Source organism: Jaculus jaculus, chromosome 16, assembly GCF_020740685.1.
Source record: "Jaculus jaculus isolate mJacJac1 chromosome 16, mJacJac1.mat.Y.cur, whole genome shotgun sequence".
NCBI classification, from domain to species: domain Eukaryota; kingdom Metazoa; phylum Chordata; class Mammalia; order Rodentia; family Dipodidae; genus Jaculus; species Jaculus jaculus.
In genome coordinates, this window is record NC_059117.1 from 76,422,283 (window position 1) to 76,435,595 (window position 13,313).

Here is a 13,313-nt window from a genome sequence, read left to right on the forward strand (position 1 = left end):
TCAGCCTGGCTACAGCGAGACCCTACCTCAGAAAAAAAAAAAAAAAAAGTGTACAAAACAGATATATACAGGACATTTTATCCAAATGCTGCAGAATATACATTCTTTTCAGCAGCACATGGAACATTCTCTAAAATAGACCATATATTAGGACACAAAGCAAATCTTAACAAATACAGGACAATTGAAATAATTCCTTGCATTCTGTCTGACCACAATGGAATCAAAGTACAAATCAATAGCAAGAAAAGCTATAGAGCATACACAGATTCATGGAAACTGAACAACACACTACAAAAAGATCCTTTATAACACAAAACACACAAACCTGGAAAGAACCTCTCCTTGCCATATTATAATTAAACTACCAAACATACAAACCAAGAAAATATATTGAAAGCAGTTAGAGAGAAAAATCAAGTCACATGCAAGCCCATCCGATCACAGCAGATTACTCAACACAAATCTTAAAAGCCAGAAGGGCTTGGAAAGATGAATTCCAAGTTCTGAAAGATAACAACTGTCAACCAAGGTTACTTTATCTTGCAAAGCTATCTGTTCAAATAGATGGATAAATAAGAATATTCCACAACAAAAGCAGACTAAAGGAATATTTGGAGAAAAAACCAGGTCTACAGAAAATACTTGAAAGGATCCTTCATGCTGAAGAGAAAGAAAAGCACGCATATAAGGAACCTGGAAGAAACAAGCTATACACAAATACTATCTAATAAAAGAGAGCAATGGTAAAACTGGAAGAAAAACAAAATAAGAAAAATGGCAAAAATAAATACATACCTTTCAATAAAAACTCTTAATATCAACAGACTCAATGCCCCAACCAAAAGACATAGGGTTGCAGGCTAGGTTAAAAAGCAGGATCCAGGCTGGAGAGATGGCTTAGCAGTTAAACGATTGCCTGTGAAGCCTAAGGACCCCAGTTCAAGGCTCGATTCCCCAGGACCCATGTTAGCCAGATGCACAAGGGGGCATACATGTCTGGAGTTTGTTTGCAGTGGCTGGAAGCCCTGGTGTGCCCATTCTCTCTCTCTCTCTCTCTCTCTGTCTGCCACTATCAAATAAATAAATAAAAATTAAAAAAGCTTAAAAAAAAGTGTACAAGCCATAGACAGTGGTGCACACTATAACCCACCTCTGGGGGGCTGAGGTAGGATGAGGTGGGTCCACTGTGGAATATGTTGGGAACAGAACTGGTAATATCACATGGAAGTCTTGAACACTTGCACATACCAGGCACTGAGCCAGCAGTTTGGTATGATGTTTTTGTTTTTGTTTTTTTTTTTAATTTTTTAAATTATTTATTTATTTGAGAGCGACAGACACAGAGATAAAGACAGATAGAGGGAGAGAGAGAGAATGGGCGCTCCAGGGCTTCCAGCCTCTGCAAACGAACTCCAGACGCGTGCGCCCCCTTGTGCATCTGGCTAACGTGGGACCTGGGGAACCGAGCCTCGAACCAGGATCCTTAGGCTTCACAGGCAAGCGCCTAACCGCTAAGCCATCTCTCCAGCCCTGGTATGATGTTTTTGTTCTTTTATAAGGTAGGGTCGGGTCTCACTGTAGCCAGACTGACCTAGAACTCTGTAGTCCCAGGCTGGCCTCGAACTCACATCAATCACCCTACCTCTGAGCCTCCTGAGTGCTGAGAAGTGTGTGCCACCATACTTGGCCTGTGTGTGTTATTTTCTTTTTCTTTTTTGGTTTTTCAAGATAGGATCTGGCCTGGAATTCACTACATAGTCTCAGGCTGGCCTCGAACTCACAGCAATTCTCCTACCTCTGCCTCCCAAGGACTTGGGATTAAAGGCGGGAGCCACCACACCCAGCCTGTATGTTATTTAATTGACTCATATCTTCCCAAGCGAGGTACCATCATAATAAAAGAGATAACAGCGTAAGTCTCCTGGAAAGTATCCACTGCGAGAGCAATAAACTACTACTGCTTCATGAAGAGCAGCTGGTGCAACTCACGAGCGAGGCTGTGGGATCACGTGAGCCCACCTGCGTTCTCAGGTGTGCCTGTGCCAGCTGTTTGCAAGGACGCACGAGGCCACCTCGGGGGAGATAGACTCTACAGAGGGTAAAAGATCAAGGGACAATGGAAGCAGATTCTTTGGGGAGCCCATGCTCTGTCAGTAAGCTCTCTCCCTGAGACTGAGGGAAGAGCAATGGTGGGGTGATCTCAACATAGGGAGCTCCACCTAAGCAGCCCCGGGGGGGGGGCATCACACAGGATGGGTGTGCGGCTGCTGGGTCCTCATGCTGTCACAAGCCCTCGCACTGTGGGGGAGGGAGGAGCAATCTCGACACAGGAGTCAGCTGCTTGAGGGGTTCCACGTTCCTGCAAATAACCCCTATTGGGCTGGAGGGATGGCTTAGCAGTTAAGGTGTTTGCCTGCAAAGCCAAAGGATCCTGGTTTGATTCCCCAGGACCCACGTAAGCCAGAAGCACAAAGAGGCACATGCATCTGGAGTTGGTTTGCAGTGGCTGGAGGTCCTGGCGTGCCCATACTCCTCTCTCTCTCTCTCTCTCTCTCTCTTTGTCTCTTTCTCTCTCTCTGACTCTTTCTCTTTCTCTCTGACTCTTTTTCTCTCTCTCTGCCTCTTTCTGTCTGCCTTTCTCTATTTCTCTCTCTCTCTCTCTCCATCTCCCTCTTTCTATCTCAAATAAATAATTAAATAAGACATATTTTTTAAAACTTTAAGAAAGAACGACCCTCTCCATGTGACCCCCATCCACCTCGGCTTGCCAGTTTGCCAAACTGGTGTCAGCGCGCAGTTCTTGGGCCTGCCGGCTGAGCCCCGTCTAGGGTGAGGATGTATGCTTGAATCTCCCCAGGGGAAAGCTTGTTGCAGACGTGAAGTGCTAAAGTCAGCACCTGAAGCCAGGGTTTCCATGCCCACGGCCACGGCATAGGGTCACACCTTGCACAAGGGACCGGGCCGAGGGTCCTGGATTGGAACTGACCCGACCCTGGAAGTCACATGGAGGGCCCTGGCTGGGGCAGGCCTCCTACCTGTCGTAGGCACAGTTGGTGGTCTTCTTGACAGTGGTGTCCTCTTGGTCCCCAATCAGCCAAACAAACTTGGGGTCAGTCCTCAAACGGATGTTCTGCCAGGCCTTCTTGGGGACATAGCTGCAACCAGCATTGAAGTCACCCATAAAAATGAAATTCTGAAAGACAAATTTCAGAGCCATTACCTGGTAGACGGCATTGCACAAGCTTTCGCTCGGGACCACCAGGGTGACTCCCACCTCCCACGTCTATAAAGGGTTTTTTTGTGGTCTGGAAATCTTGAACCCCCAACACACAGTACACTAGAATGGGGTTCTGTTTAGCTATTAGGTCTATTGTTGTTGATTTTTTTTTTTCTTCAAGGCAGGGTCTAACACTGGCTCAGGCTGACCTGGAATTCACTGTATTCTCAGGATGGCCTCAAAGTCACAGTGATCCTCTTTCTTTTGCCTCCTGAGTACTGGGATTAAAGGCATGTGCCACCACAATAGGCTTTTTTGTTAGATTTTTAAACTTATTTGTGTGTGTGTGTGTGTGTGTGTGTGTGTGTGTGTGTGTAGGAGAGAGAGACAATGGGCACTCCAGGGCCTCTTGAAGCTGCAAAGGAATTCTAGATGCATGAACTCCTTTGTGCATCTGGCTTTACACGCATACTGGGGAATTGAACCTGGGCCAGCAGACCTTGCCAACAAGCACCTTTAAGTGCTGAGCCATCTCCCCAGCCCTGTTGTTTTTTGCTTTGTTTTGTTTTGAAATAGGGTCTCTTATAGTACAAAGTGGCCTCAAATTCGATATACAATTCAGGATAGCCTTGAACTCCGGATCCTCCTGCCACTTCTTAAGCACTAGGATTATAGGCATGCATTCCCACACCTAGTGATGGAGAATGGAACTTTGAAGAGACAACAAAGGGCCAAAGGATATCAGGTGATTGGCTCACTTGTATAAAGGGACAGGAGTGGGATCTGCTCAATGGTAGAGCACATTGCAAGGGGGAGGTTCTGGGTTCAATCCCCCGTACCACAGAGAGACAGAGAGAGAGGAAGAAGGAGGAGGAGGAGGAGGAGGGAAGGTGGGTGAAGCAGGACAAGGAAAGGGAGAGAGGAAGTGAGGGAGAGAGGAGAGATTTGAACAGCGGGAAGTACACAGGAAGACCATGTAGAGGCCATGTGGACCGCCTGCACGTGCCCTGGCCTGACTCAGATGTTCCCTGCAGCTCCATGTACTTCCAACGCTTGGTCCTCAGCTGGTGGTAACCTGGAAGGTGCAGTCTTGCTGGAGGAGGCGTGGTGCTGGTGGTGGGGGCTTGGCAGTTGTTACAGCCCAGCTCGCTCTTGCCAGATGTCAGCTTGCTCCTGCTGCTTTCTGCCAGCTTTCTGGCAAGGAGTGACGCCCAGCGTGTGCACTTGCCTTGCTGACCCCACCATCACAGAGCGTCCCCTCGAGACTGTGAGCCGCAGTAAACCCTCTCCTACCGTCAGCTGCTTTGGCTGGGTGAGTTGTCCCAGCAACACGAGATAACTTCAGCAGCAATGGCATTGGCCCCCAGAAGGAACCAACCCTGCTCTCACACACTGACCTTGAACTTCCAGTCTCCACACCTTTGAGGAAACAGCTCTGAGTTGTTTAATCCACCTGTCTGTGCTATACTGGTATGGCAGCCCAAGCAAACTTAAGAGGGTCTGACTCAGTTTCCCTCTTCGGAGAAGACATCACAGCTTGCAAGCAAGTCTGAGTTTTGACGAAGATTTGGTATCAGTACAGGAGGGTGTCTCCTGGGAGGAAGTTCGCCCCTCTCTGCCATTCTGGTCTTAGTGACCATGTCTCTGGAATCCAGTGCACAGGTGGGACCCAGGAATCCAGTTATCCAGTTCCCCTATTCCCTCACATCTCTCACCTCTGGCTTAAAACACTGTGAGAAATAAGAATTAATACCCTGCATACAAAGAGGAAGAAAAATGCTCTTTTCTCACTGCTGTGATAAAATCCCTGACAAAAGCAAGTTTAGGAAGCTAAGTTAAGCAAGCTGTTTTGCTATCACTGTTGCTCCTGTTGTTTTGAGGTCAGAAACTAACTCCTTGGAAATTCAGTTCTTGGGAGAGAAGGAAGGGATCATGCGGGGACAGGGTCATCAGGTGAACTGTCCTGGGCTCCCAGCCAACAACAGAAGCTTCCTATGTGAAAGCGTTTTTTCCTTGGAATAACAGAATCTTCACAATCCACAGAAAAAAAGGAAGTGCCAGATTTCCTTGTTTGTGCTACTGTTTGGGATGGTGCTGAGTTCAGAGTTTAGCTCAAGAACATCTCATTCTTGACCTCAGCAATCAAGTTTCCCCTGAGAAGAACTGGCACACTTGAGGACAGACTGTCAACCCTAACCTGAGTGAATGTCGCCGAGAGCACATATGTGATCTGCTAAGCACGCCGTGTGCCAGGGCAGCCTGGAGATCATGTTTAACTTGCATCAGTAGAAGGCACCATGGATGAAGTTGCCCTCTGTATGCCACACGACAGGGCACTTTAAGCAACAAAGGCCAGAACGGAACCCCAGCCTGTCTCTTGGAAGGCCCTGTTAGGATTCACCTTCATTATCAACTTGACCAGATTTAGAATCACCAGGGACGACTGTGAGGGTGTTTGCAGAAAGGCTTAACCGAACAGGGAAGACCCACCCTGATTGCAGGCAGCACCATGCCAAGGGCGGGGGGCCAGGATGGAACAGAAAGGAGAAAGCGAGCTGAGCGCCGGCCTTCGTCTCCCTCTGCCTCCTCACTACGGATGTGCCCGAGCAGCTGCCTCAAGCTCCTGTCCCCATGCCTTTCCCACCTGGCTGGCGACACCCTGGGGCTCGGAGCAAAAATCAGTTGCCTTCCTTAACTGGCTTTTGTCAGGGATTTTATCACAGCAGTGAGAAAAATAACTAAAATAACCCTTTAAGCATTTCCTCCGGGTTTGGAGAGATGGCTCAGCAGTTAAAGGCACTTGTTGCAAAGTCTTACTGCCTAGGTTCTATTCCCCAGTACCCATGTAAGACCAGATGCACAAAGTGGCACATGCATCTGGCGGCTGTTCGCAATAGCTGGAGGCCCTAGCATGCTCATTCTCTTTGCCTGTTTCTCTTCTATTTCTACTTGCAAATAATTTTTTTTTAATTACAAAAAAAAATAGAGCTTCCTCCCTGCTCACTGATGGGGCCACTGATGTTTCTCCAGGTATGGATGCTTAATAGATTCCTAATGAATGAATGGCTTAATAATTTTTGGAATGAATGAACGAGTCCTGGAATTTACAAATAAGCAGCTATGTCCACAATTGACTCACTGTGTGCGGAACCAAGGAGGCAGGGGGATTCCCAGGGTCACGTTCAGAAAGGAGAAAAGAGGAATCTTGGAAGAGAGGGTTCAGGAGCACTTCCATATTTGCCCTGAGCTTCCTCAAACCCACAGAGCCATAGGAGCTAGCGTCCTGTCCCTGACCTCCACGTGGGGAAACGCTGGAGGTCTCAGACAGGGGAAGCCAGCGTCACCCCTCCTCCTTTGCATAAGCCAGGCTGAGGTCCTGTCCTTGGCACTGCAATACTTCTGACCTTTCATGTGTTGGGTTTAGAGGAGAGGGATAGGAAGGGGGGGGGGGGAGATTGAGGGCCTAGTGAAATCATCCTTAAGTAAGAGCTTGGTTAATGCTGCAGGCAGTATAGGGAGATGGTCCAAGGAGAATTTTGCAACATCCAACAGACAAAGCAAGATGTCTGCTTTCCTGGTTTCTCAGGGAAGAGGAAGAAGTAGGGAGTCTTGTTAATAAGGACCCACCACCTGCGTGCTTATAGTCAGGCGATCTCTGATTCCCAAGCCCTAGGGGGAAAGCGAGATTTGGCTTGTGAAGGCTGTGAGGGGAGGAGACTGCAGGGTCCCAACAGTTGGCCTGTGGGCTTTTAGTGGCAGGGAGGAGAGGGAGAGGCTGGGTCGGGCGGGTCTGGGTGCTGACACTGAGCCTCACTCTTCTCAGTGGCCCAGTGGGACTGATGAATGCAGCCCCCTCATGGGATCATTGACAGGATGAAAGTCACTTGTCCCTGGCAAGCCTGGCACGGTGCCTCGCATCGGCTCTCTCTCCATAAATGCCGGGAGCCCTGGGAAACGGTCCAGTGTGTGAACTCCCAAGACCCACGGGGCCGCACCCAGCAGATTCAGCAAGAAGGATGCGCAGGACTGAGGAAAAGTCTAAGCTGAGGCTGGGAAGTGGTGGTGGCCTCAAGGACCAGTTTCTGTCCCTGCGTGACGGGCACTGGGCACGTGCAGGTCCTCACCTCCACCTTCCATCGGCGCTTCACGTCCACGTAGACATCAACCAGCTCGTCGATCTCTTTAACGGAGGTCTCAGGAGTCGTGTGCAAGGGGACGATCACAAAGTCCTTGACAGCTTAGGAGTGGGACAAAAGAGGAGGTCACACACTTTCCCCATCAGGTGCCCACTGACACTGCTGGAGGAAACAGGCTCTCCTTTCTAAAAGGTGCTGCTGTGTCACATGGGACCCCTGTTAACACAGGATCTGGCCAGTGGTGAGATTTCAGTGTTCTTAGAATCATCACGTTACTGTTTTGACTGCTCACCTACCTGCCATTCACAGCTAAAAGAAAGCTGGTAGTCAGTGTTCCTTACTGGTTTTGTGTGATTTTCCCCCCTCTGGTTTATTTTAACAAATAAAAATCATATGTAGCAGAGCATGGTGGCACACGCCTTTAATCCCAGCACTCAGGAGGCAGAGGTAGGAGGACCACTGTGAGTTCAAGGCCAGACTGGGACCACAGAGTGAGTTCCAGGTCATACTGGGCTAGACCGAGACCCTACCTCAGAAAATAGCAACAAGCATTGTATGCATTTCATGGCTGGGGAGATAGATGGCTCAGTGGATCAAGCACTGAGTTTGGATTCCCCAGGACCCATGTAAGGCCAGATGCATAACACAGATATCTACAATACCATTATACTATGTCGATATGGGAAGCAGGGCTGGAGAGATGGCTTAGTGGTTAAGGCACTTGTTTGCAAAGCCCAAGGACCCAGGTTTGATTCCTCAATACCCACATTTGCCAGATGCACAAGGTGGCGTTTGTTTGCAGTGGCTGTAGGCCCTAGTATGTCCATTCTGTCTGTCTTCTCTCCCTGCCCCCCCATCTCAAATAAATACATAAAATATTAAAAGAAACAAGGGTTGTAGAGATGGCTAGTGGATAAGGTGATTGCCTACAAAGCCTAATGACCTAGGTTCCATTCCCTAGTACCCACATAAAGCCAGATGCACAAAGTAGTGCATGCATGTGGAGTTCCTTGCAGTGGCTGGAGGCCCTGGTGCACCCATTCTGTTTCTCTCTCCCCCCTTCTCTTTGCTTGTAAATAGATAAAAATATTTTTTGAATGGGATGACAAGATGGGTGTGACAGCGCACTCCTGTAACCCTGGCACGAGGACAGCTGAGTCAGGAGGGTCATAGCCTTGAGGCTAGCCTGGGGTACATAGTGGGTTCCAGCCAGCTTGAGGCTAGCCTGGGGTACATCATGAGTTCCAGCCCAGCTTGTGGCTAGCCTGGGGCATCGTGAGTTCCAGCCCAGCTTGAGCTATACGGCAAGAAGAGCCTGCCTCAAAATTTCAAAATAGGGCCAGGCATGGTGGCACATGCCTTTAATCCCAGTACTCGGGAGTCAGAGGTAGGAGGATCGCTATGAGTTCGAGGCCACCCTGAGACTACATAGTGAATTCCAGGTCAGCCTGAGCCAGAGTGAGACCCTACCTTGAAAAACCAAACAAATAAAAATAAAAATAAAAATAATTCAAAATAGGGCTGGAGAAATGGCTTAGCAGTTAAAGCACTTGCCTATGAAGCCTAAGGACCCAGGTTTGACACCCAAGATCCACATAACCCAGATGCACATGGTGGCACATGCATCTGAAGTTTGTTTGCAATGACTAGAGGCCCTGGAACACCCATTCTCTCTCTCTTTTTCTCATAAATAAATAAAATAAATGAAAACATACAGCCAACCCCCTCCACACATAGCCTTTGTGGGGTGTCTGAAAACTTTCCCTCACCAGTGGGGCCTGAGTGTAGACCTGGGGGGACCTGGGTACTATGCCTTGTCCTCTTGCCAGTAGGAACTGTATCTAAGCAACCGTCCCTGGGCATCCTCCATTCTCGAACTGGATTCCAGTCCTGCCTCACCGTGGGAGGCTGTGGCGTGGTCACAACTCGAGTCTCATAGTGGGCAGCTGGGACTGCATTGGCTGTCTCTGGGAGCCCAGACCTGTCCCACAAAAGCCTTTCTTCCCCATCTGTGAGCTGCTGCGCCCTCTCTACGCTCCCAACCAGAATGGCCTTGCTCCAGCCATCTGCATGGTTGGCTGCATCAGTCCACAGCCCAATGTCCACCTGTGATGGCCGGCCATCCCTGGTCACCTCTAAGTGTCCCAGACTCCTCTAATCCAGTGTGTCCTGCTTACTTTCTTCGCGTTCTGACATTGCTCTGTTCTGTCCTTGAGCCTTGGGGACGCGAGCTCCAATCCCTCCTGACTGCTGAACCCAGCACAGCGCCTGGCCTGTTGGTGGTGCTTAAAAACACTTATTGATTGAATATATGAACAACTGGCCCCTAGATAAATCCATGGATGAAATATCTAACTCATGAATCTTCCGTCCCAGAGTCCACGGGGACTGTCACACCCCAGGGAGGGAGGAAGGGCAAGAAAGCATGCAAGGGTGGAAAGGTGAGGACTCAGGACAAACAGGTTGGTCCTGTAGTTCACAGAGCTTGACTCTCTTTGGGAGGAATAATTACATGGCAATGCAATGGCGGGTCTCCTGATGGTCAGCTATGAGCAAATTTTGCAGTGACAACAGTATTCCTGCACGAACTCTCTGAAGGACACTCATTGCGATCCTCACCCACCTCCTTCTCTGTTTAGATTGTGAATTTCCACACCTCCCCCATAGTTGTTCTCCTAAGGTACTCCTCCCCTGAGTTAATTAACCATGGGCCAAAATAATTAAAGCCACAGTTCAGGTTGTTAGGCTGATCTGGTATAGATATAAATGTAAGCTGTCCTATAACTGCACAAATTTTTTTTTAAATTATTTATTTATTTATTTGAGAGAGAGAGAATGGGCATGCCATGGCCTCTAGCCAGTGCAAATGAACTCCAGATGCACGCACCACCTTGTGCATCTGGAGAATTAAACCTAGGTCAAGTGCCTTAACTGCAAAGCCATGTCTCCAGCCCATTTATTATTTTTTCTCTGTCTCTCCTATCACAATATACTTCACAAAGGCAAGAGTCTCGCTAGTCTTTTCTGGTGCCCTCCATAGAACCTGGCATATAATAGGTAGTAAAATAAATAAATAAATAAATAAATAAATAAACCCTTGATTCTATATGGGTTTCAACTTTATATTTTATTATTACTATTATTGTCATTGTTATTTTGTTTGTTTTTTGAAGCAGAATCACAACAGCCCAGGATGACCTGGAATTCACCACGTAGTCAGGGTGGCATTGAACTCACAGCGATCTTCCTATCTCTGCTTCCCAAGTGCTGGGATTAAAGGTGTGCTCCAAATACCCAGCTGCATACCAATTTTTTTAAATTATTTATTTGAGAGAGTGAGTGAGAGAGGGAGAGAGAAAGGAAGATAGGCAGATAGAGAATGGGCACACCAGGGCCTCCAGCCACTGCAAACGAACTCCAGACACATGTGCCACTTTGTGTATCTGGATTCCGTGGGTCCTGGAGAATCAAGCCTCAGTCCTTAGGCTCTGCAGCCAAGCGCCTTAAATGCAAAGCCGTCTCTCTGCCCTGCAAACCAGTTTTAATCCTTTGCATATATGTGCATGCACTTGTGTATGGAGGCCTGAGGACAACCTTGGTTGTCATTCCTTAGCCACCACCCACCTTTTTTTTTTTTTTTTGAGACAAGTCTCTCACTGGTCTGGAGCTTGAGAGGTAGGCTAGACTGGTGGCCAGTGATCCCCAGGGATCAGCCTGTCTCCACCTCCTCAGTGCTGGGATTTCAAGTGTGTGCCACTATGCCTGGTTTCTATTCGTGGGTTCTGGGGATGAGGCTCAGGCCTTCATGTTTCCGAGGCAAGCACAGTCCCTCCTGCCCAGTTCTGATTCTTGACACTTTACAGTGTTTTCTTTTCAGCCCAGAGGCTGGAACCTGAGGTGTGTGCACACTACGCGAGTGTTCTTCCACCGAGCTGTATAGAGACCTCGGTAATTGGGGACAAGATGTTATACACATACAGAGCTCAGACTGGCTTTCTGGATCCATCTGACTTGGACTCCCGAGTGCTTATGGTGCTTTGAATGTAAAATGTCGCCCATGGTCTCAAGTTTTATGTCTAAGCTTCTGGAGCCCTTGGGAGCTGAAGCCTTGCTGGAGGAGGCGGGTCACCGGGGTAGACCTTGAGTCCAGCCGCACTGTGTTCATTGCCAGCTTGCTTCTCTGTGCTGTGGGCATCTGAACTTGTGAGCAGTAGCCGGGTTTCTCTCCACCCAGAGGAAACTTCCCTTCAGAACTGTGAACCCTTTCCTCCCCTAAGCTGCCTCTGCTCCGGTGGAAGTGACAGCTACAGGGCTGTAATGGCCGGGCTGTCCTTCCACAGGCAGTTGATTCTTGACTTTGTAGTGAACATCATGTGGAGATCAGGAAAGAGCGTGAACTCAGGTTGGAGACATGGCTCCGTGGCTAAAAGCACTTGCTCGCAAAGCCTGGCTTTAATTCCCCAGGGCCCATGTGAAGCCACATCACCACGGGGTGCATGTATCTGGAGTTTGTTTGCAGTGGCCAGAGGCCCTGACATGTACCCATACTTTCTTTCTCTGCTTGAAAAGAAATACAAATATTTGTGTTTTTTTATTTTTTAAAAAAAAATTTGTTTATTTTTACTTATTTGAGAGTGACAGAGAGAGAGAAAAAGAGGCAGATAGAGACAGAGAGAATGGGCGTGCCAGGGCCTCCAGCCACTGCAAATCGAATTCCATATGCATGTGCCCCCTTGTGCATCTGGCTAACGTGGGTCCTGGAGAATCGAGCCTTGAACCGGGGTCCTCAGTCTTCACAGGCAAGCGTTTAACTGCTAAGCCATCTCTCCAGCCCAAATATTTGTTTTCTTTAAGAAAAGAGTATGGCCAGGTGTGGTGGTGCATGCCTTTAATCCCAGCACTTGGGAGGCAGCAGGAGAATCACCATGAGTTCGAGGCTACCCTGAGACTACATAGTGAATTCCAGGTCACCCTGGGCTACAGTGAGACTCTACCTCGAAAAACCAAAAAAAAAAAAGAAAAAGAAAAAAGAAAAAGTATGGGCTCCTAGGTTGTTGCTTTGCGTGCCACCCTGGTCATGCACTTAAGCAGCTGACCTTGGACAAGCAACAGCGTCCTTCTCTTTTATATCTGTTATGTGAGTGCACATGCACACGTGTCTGTGTTCGTGTCTGTGAGCGCAGGCACATGCGCCACAGAGGTCTGAGGACAACTCCTGGGCCAGTCCTCACCTTCTCCCTCCCTGTTCCCTGCCCTGTTCAAGAGCCTGGGGAAGTCTCCAGCTTCCACTTCCTTCCTCACTGGAATTGAAGAAACTTGCCACAACTTCCAACTTTCGTGTGGGGTCTCAGGATTCGAACTCAAGTACTTGGGGTTGCATGGCAAGCACTGTACCCACTGAACCATCTCCTGAGCCCAATAGCACCTTTTAAACCTCAATTTGGGGATGAAGAGATGGCTCAGCAGTTAAGGTGCTTGCCTGCACAGTCTAAGGACCAGGTTCAATTCCCCAGTACTCATGTAAAGCCAGCTGCACTAAGTTGCACATGTGTCCAGAGTATGCAGTAGGTAGAGGCCATGGTATGCCTATTCTCTCTCTCTCTCTCTTCCTATACCCCTCCCACCTCTTGCCCTCTCTCTCTTTCTCATAAATAAATAAATAAAATATTTTAAGGGCTGAATAGATAACTCAGTGGTTAGGGCACTTGCCTGCAAAGCTGAAGGACCTGGCTTTGAGTCCCCAGTACCCATATAAAGCCAGAAGCACAAGGTGGCACATGCGTCTGGAGTTCATTTGCAGTGGTTAGCGGCCCTGGTGTGCCCATTCTATCTCTCTCAAATACATAAATAAATAAATATTAAAAAAAAAATTAAAACCCTCAGTTTCCTCTAATGTAACTGGGGGATAATCCTAGTCCCTATCTTCCACTGTGCGGCAGGAACGGCAGGAAACTAGC

At 48.3% G+C, this 13,313-nt stretch overlaps 1 protein-coding gene across 1 annotated transcript in view; it reads right to left on the bottom strand.

Annotated features, from left to right (window-relative positions):
- Dnase1l3 (deoxyribonuclease 1 like 3) overlaps positions 1–13,313 on the bottom strand; it is a 43,559-nt gene that overhangs the window by 9,702 nt on the left and 20,544 nt on the right. Inside the window, exons 5-6 of the mRNA XM_004669068.2 lie at positions 7,345–7,457; positions 3,039–3,196 (exon numbers count right to left, since the gene is read on the bottom strand). Of these exons, the coding sequence (XP_004669125.1) occupies positions 3,039–3,196; positions 7,345–7,457 (271 nt within the window). The remainder of the gene's footprint in view (positions 1–3,038; positions 3,197–7,344; positions 7,458–13,313) is intronic.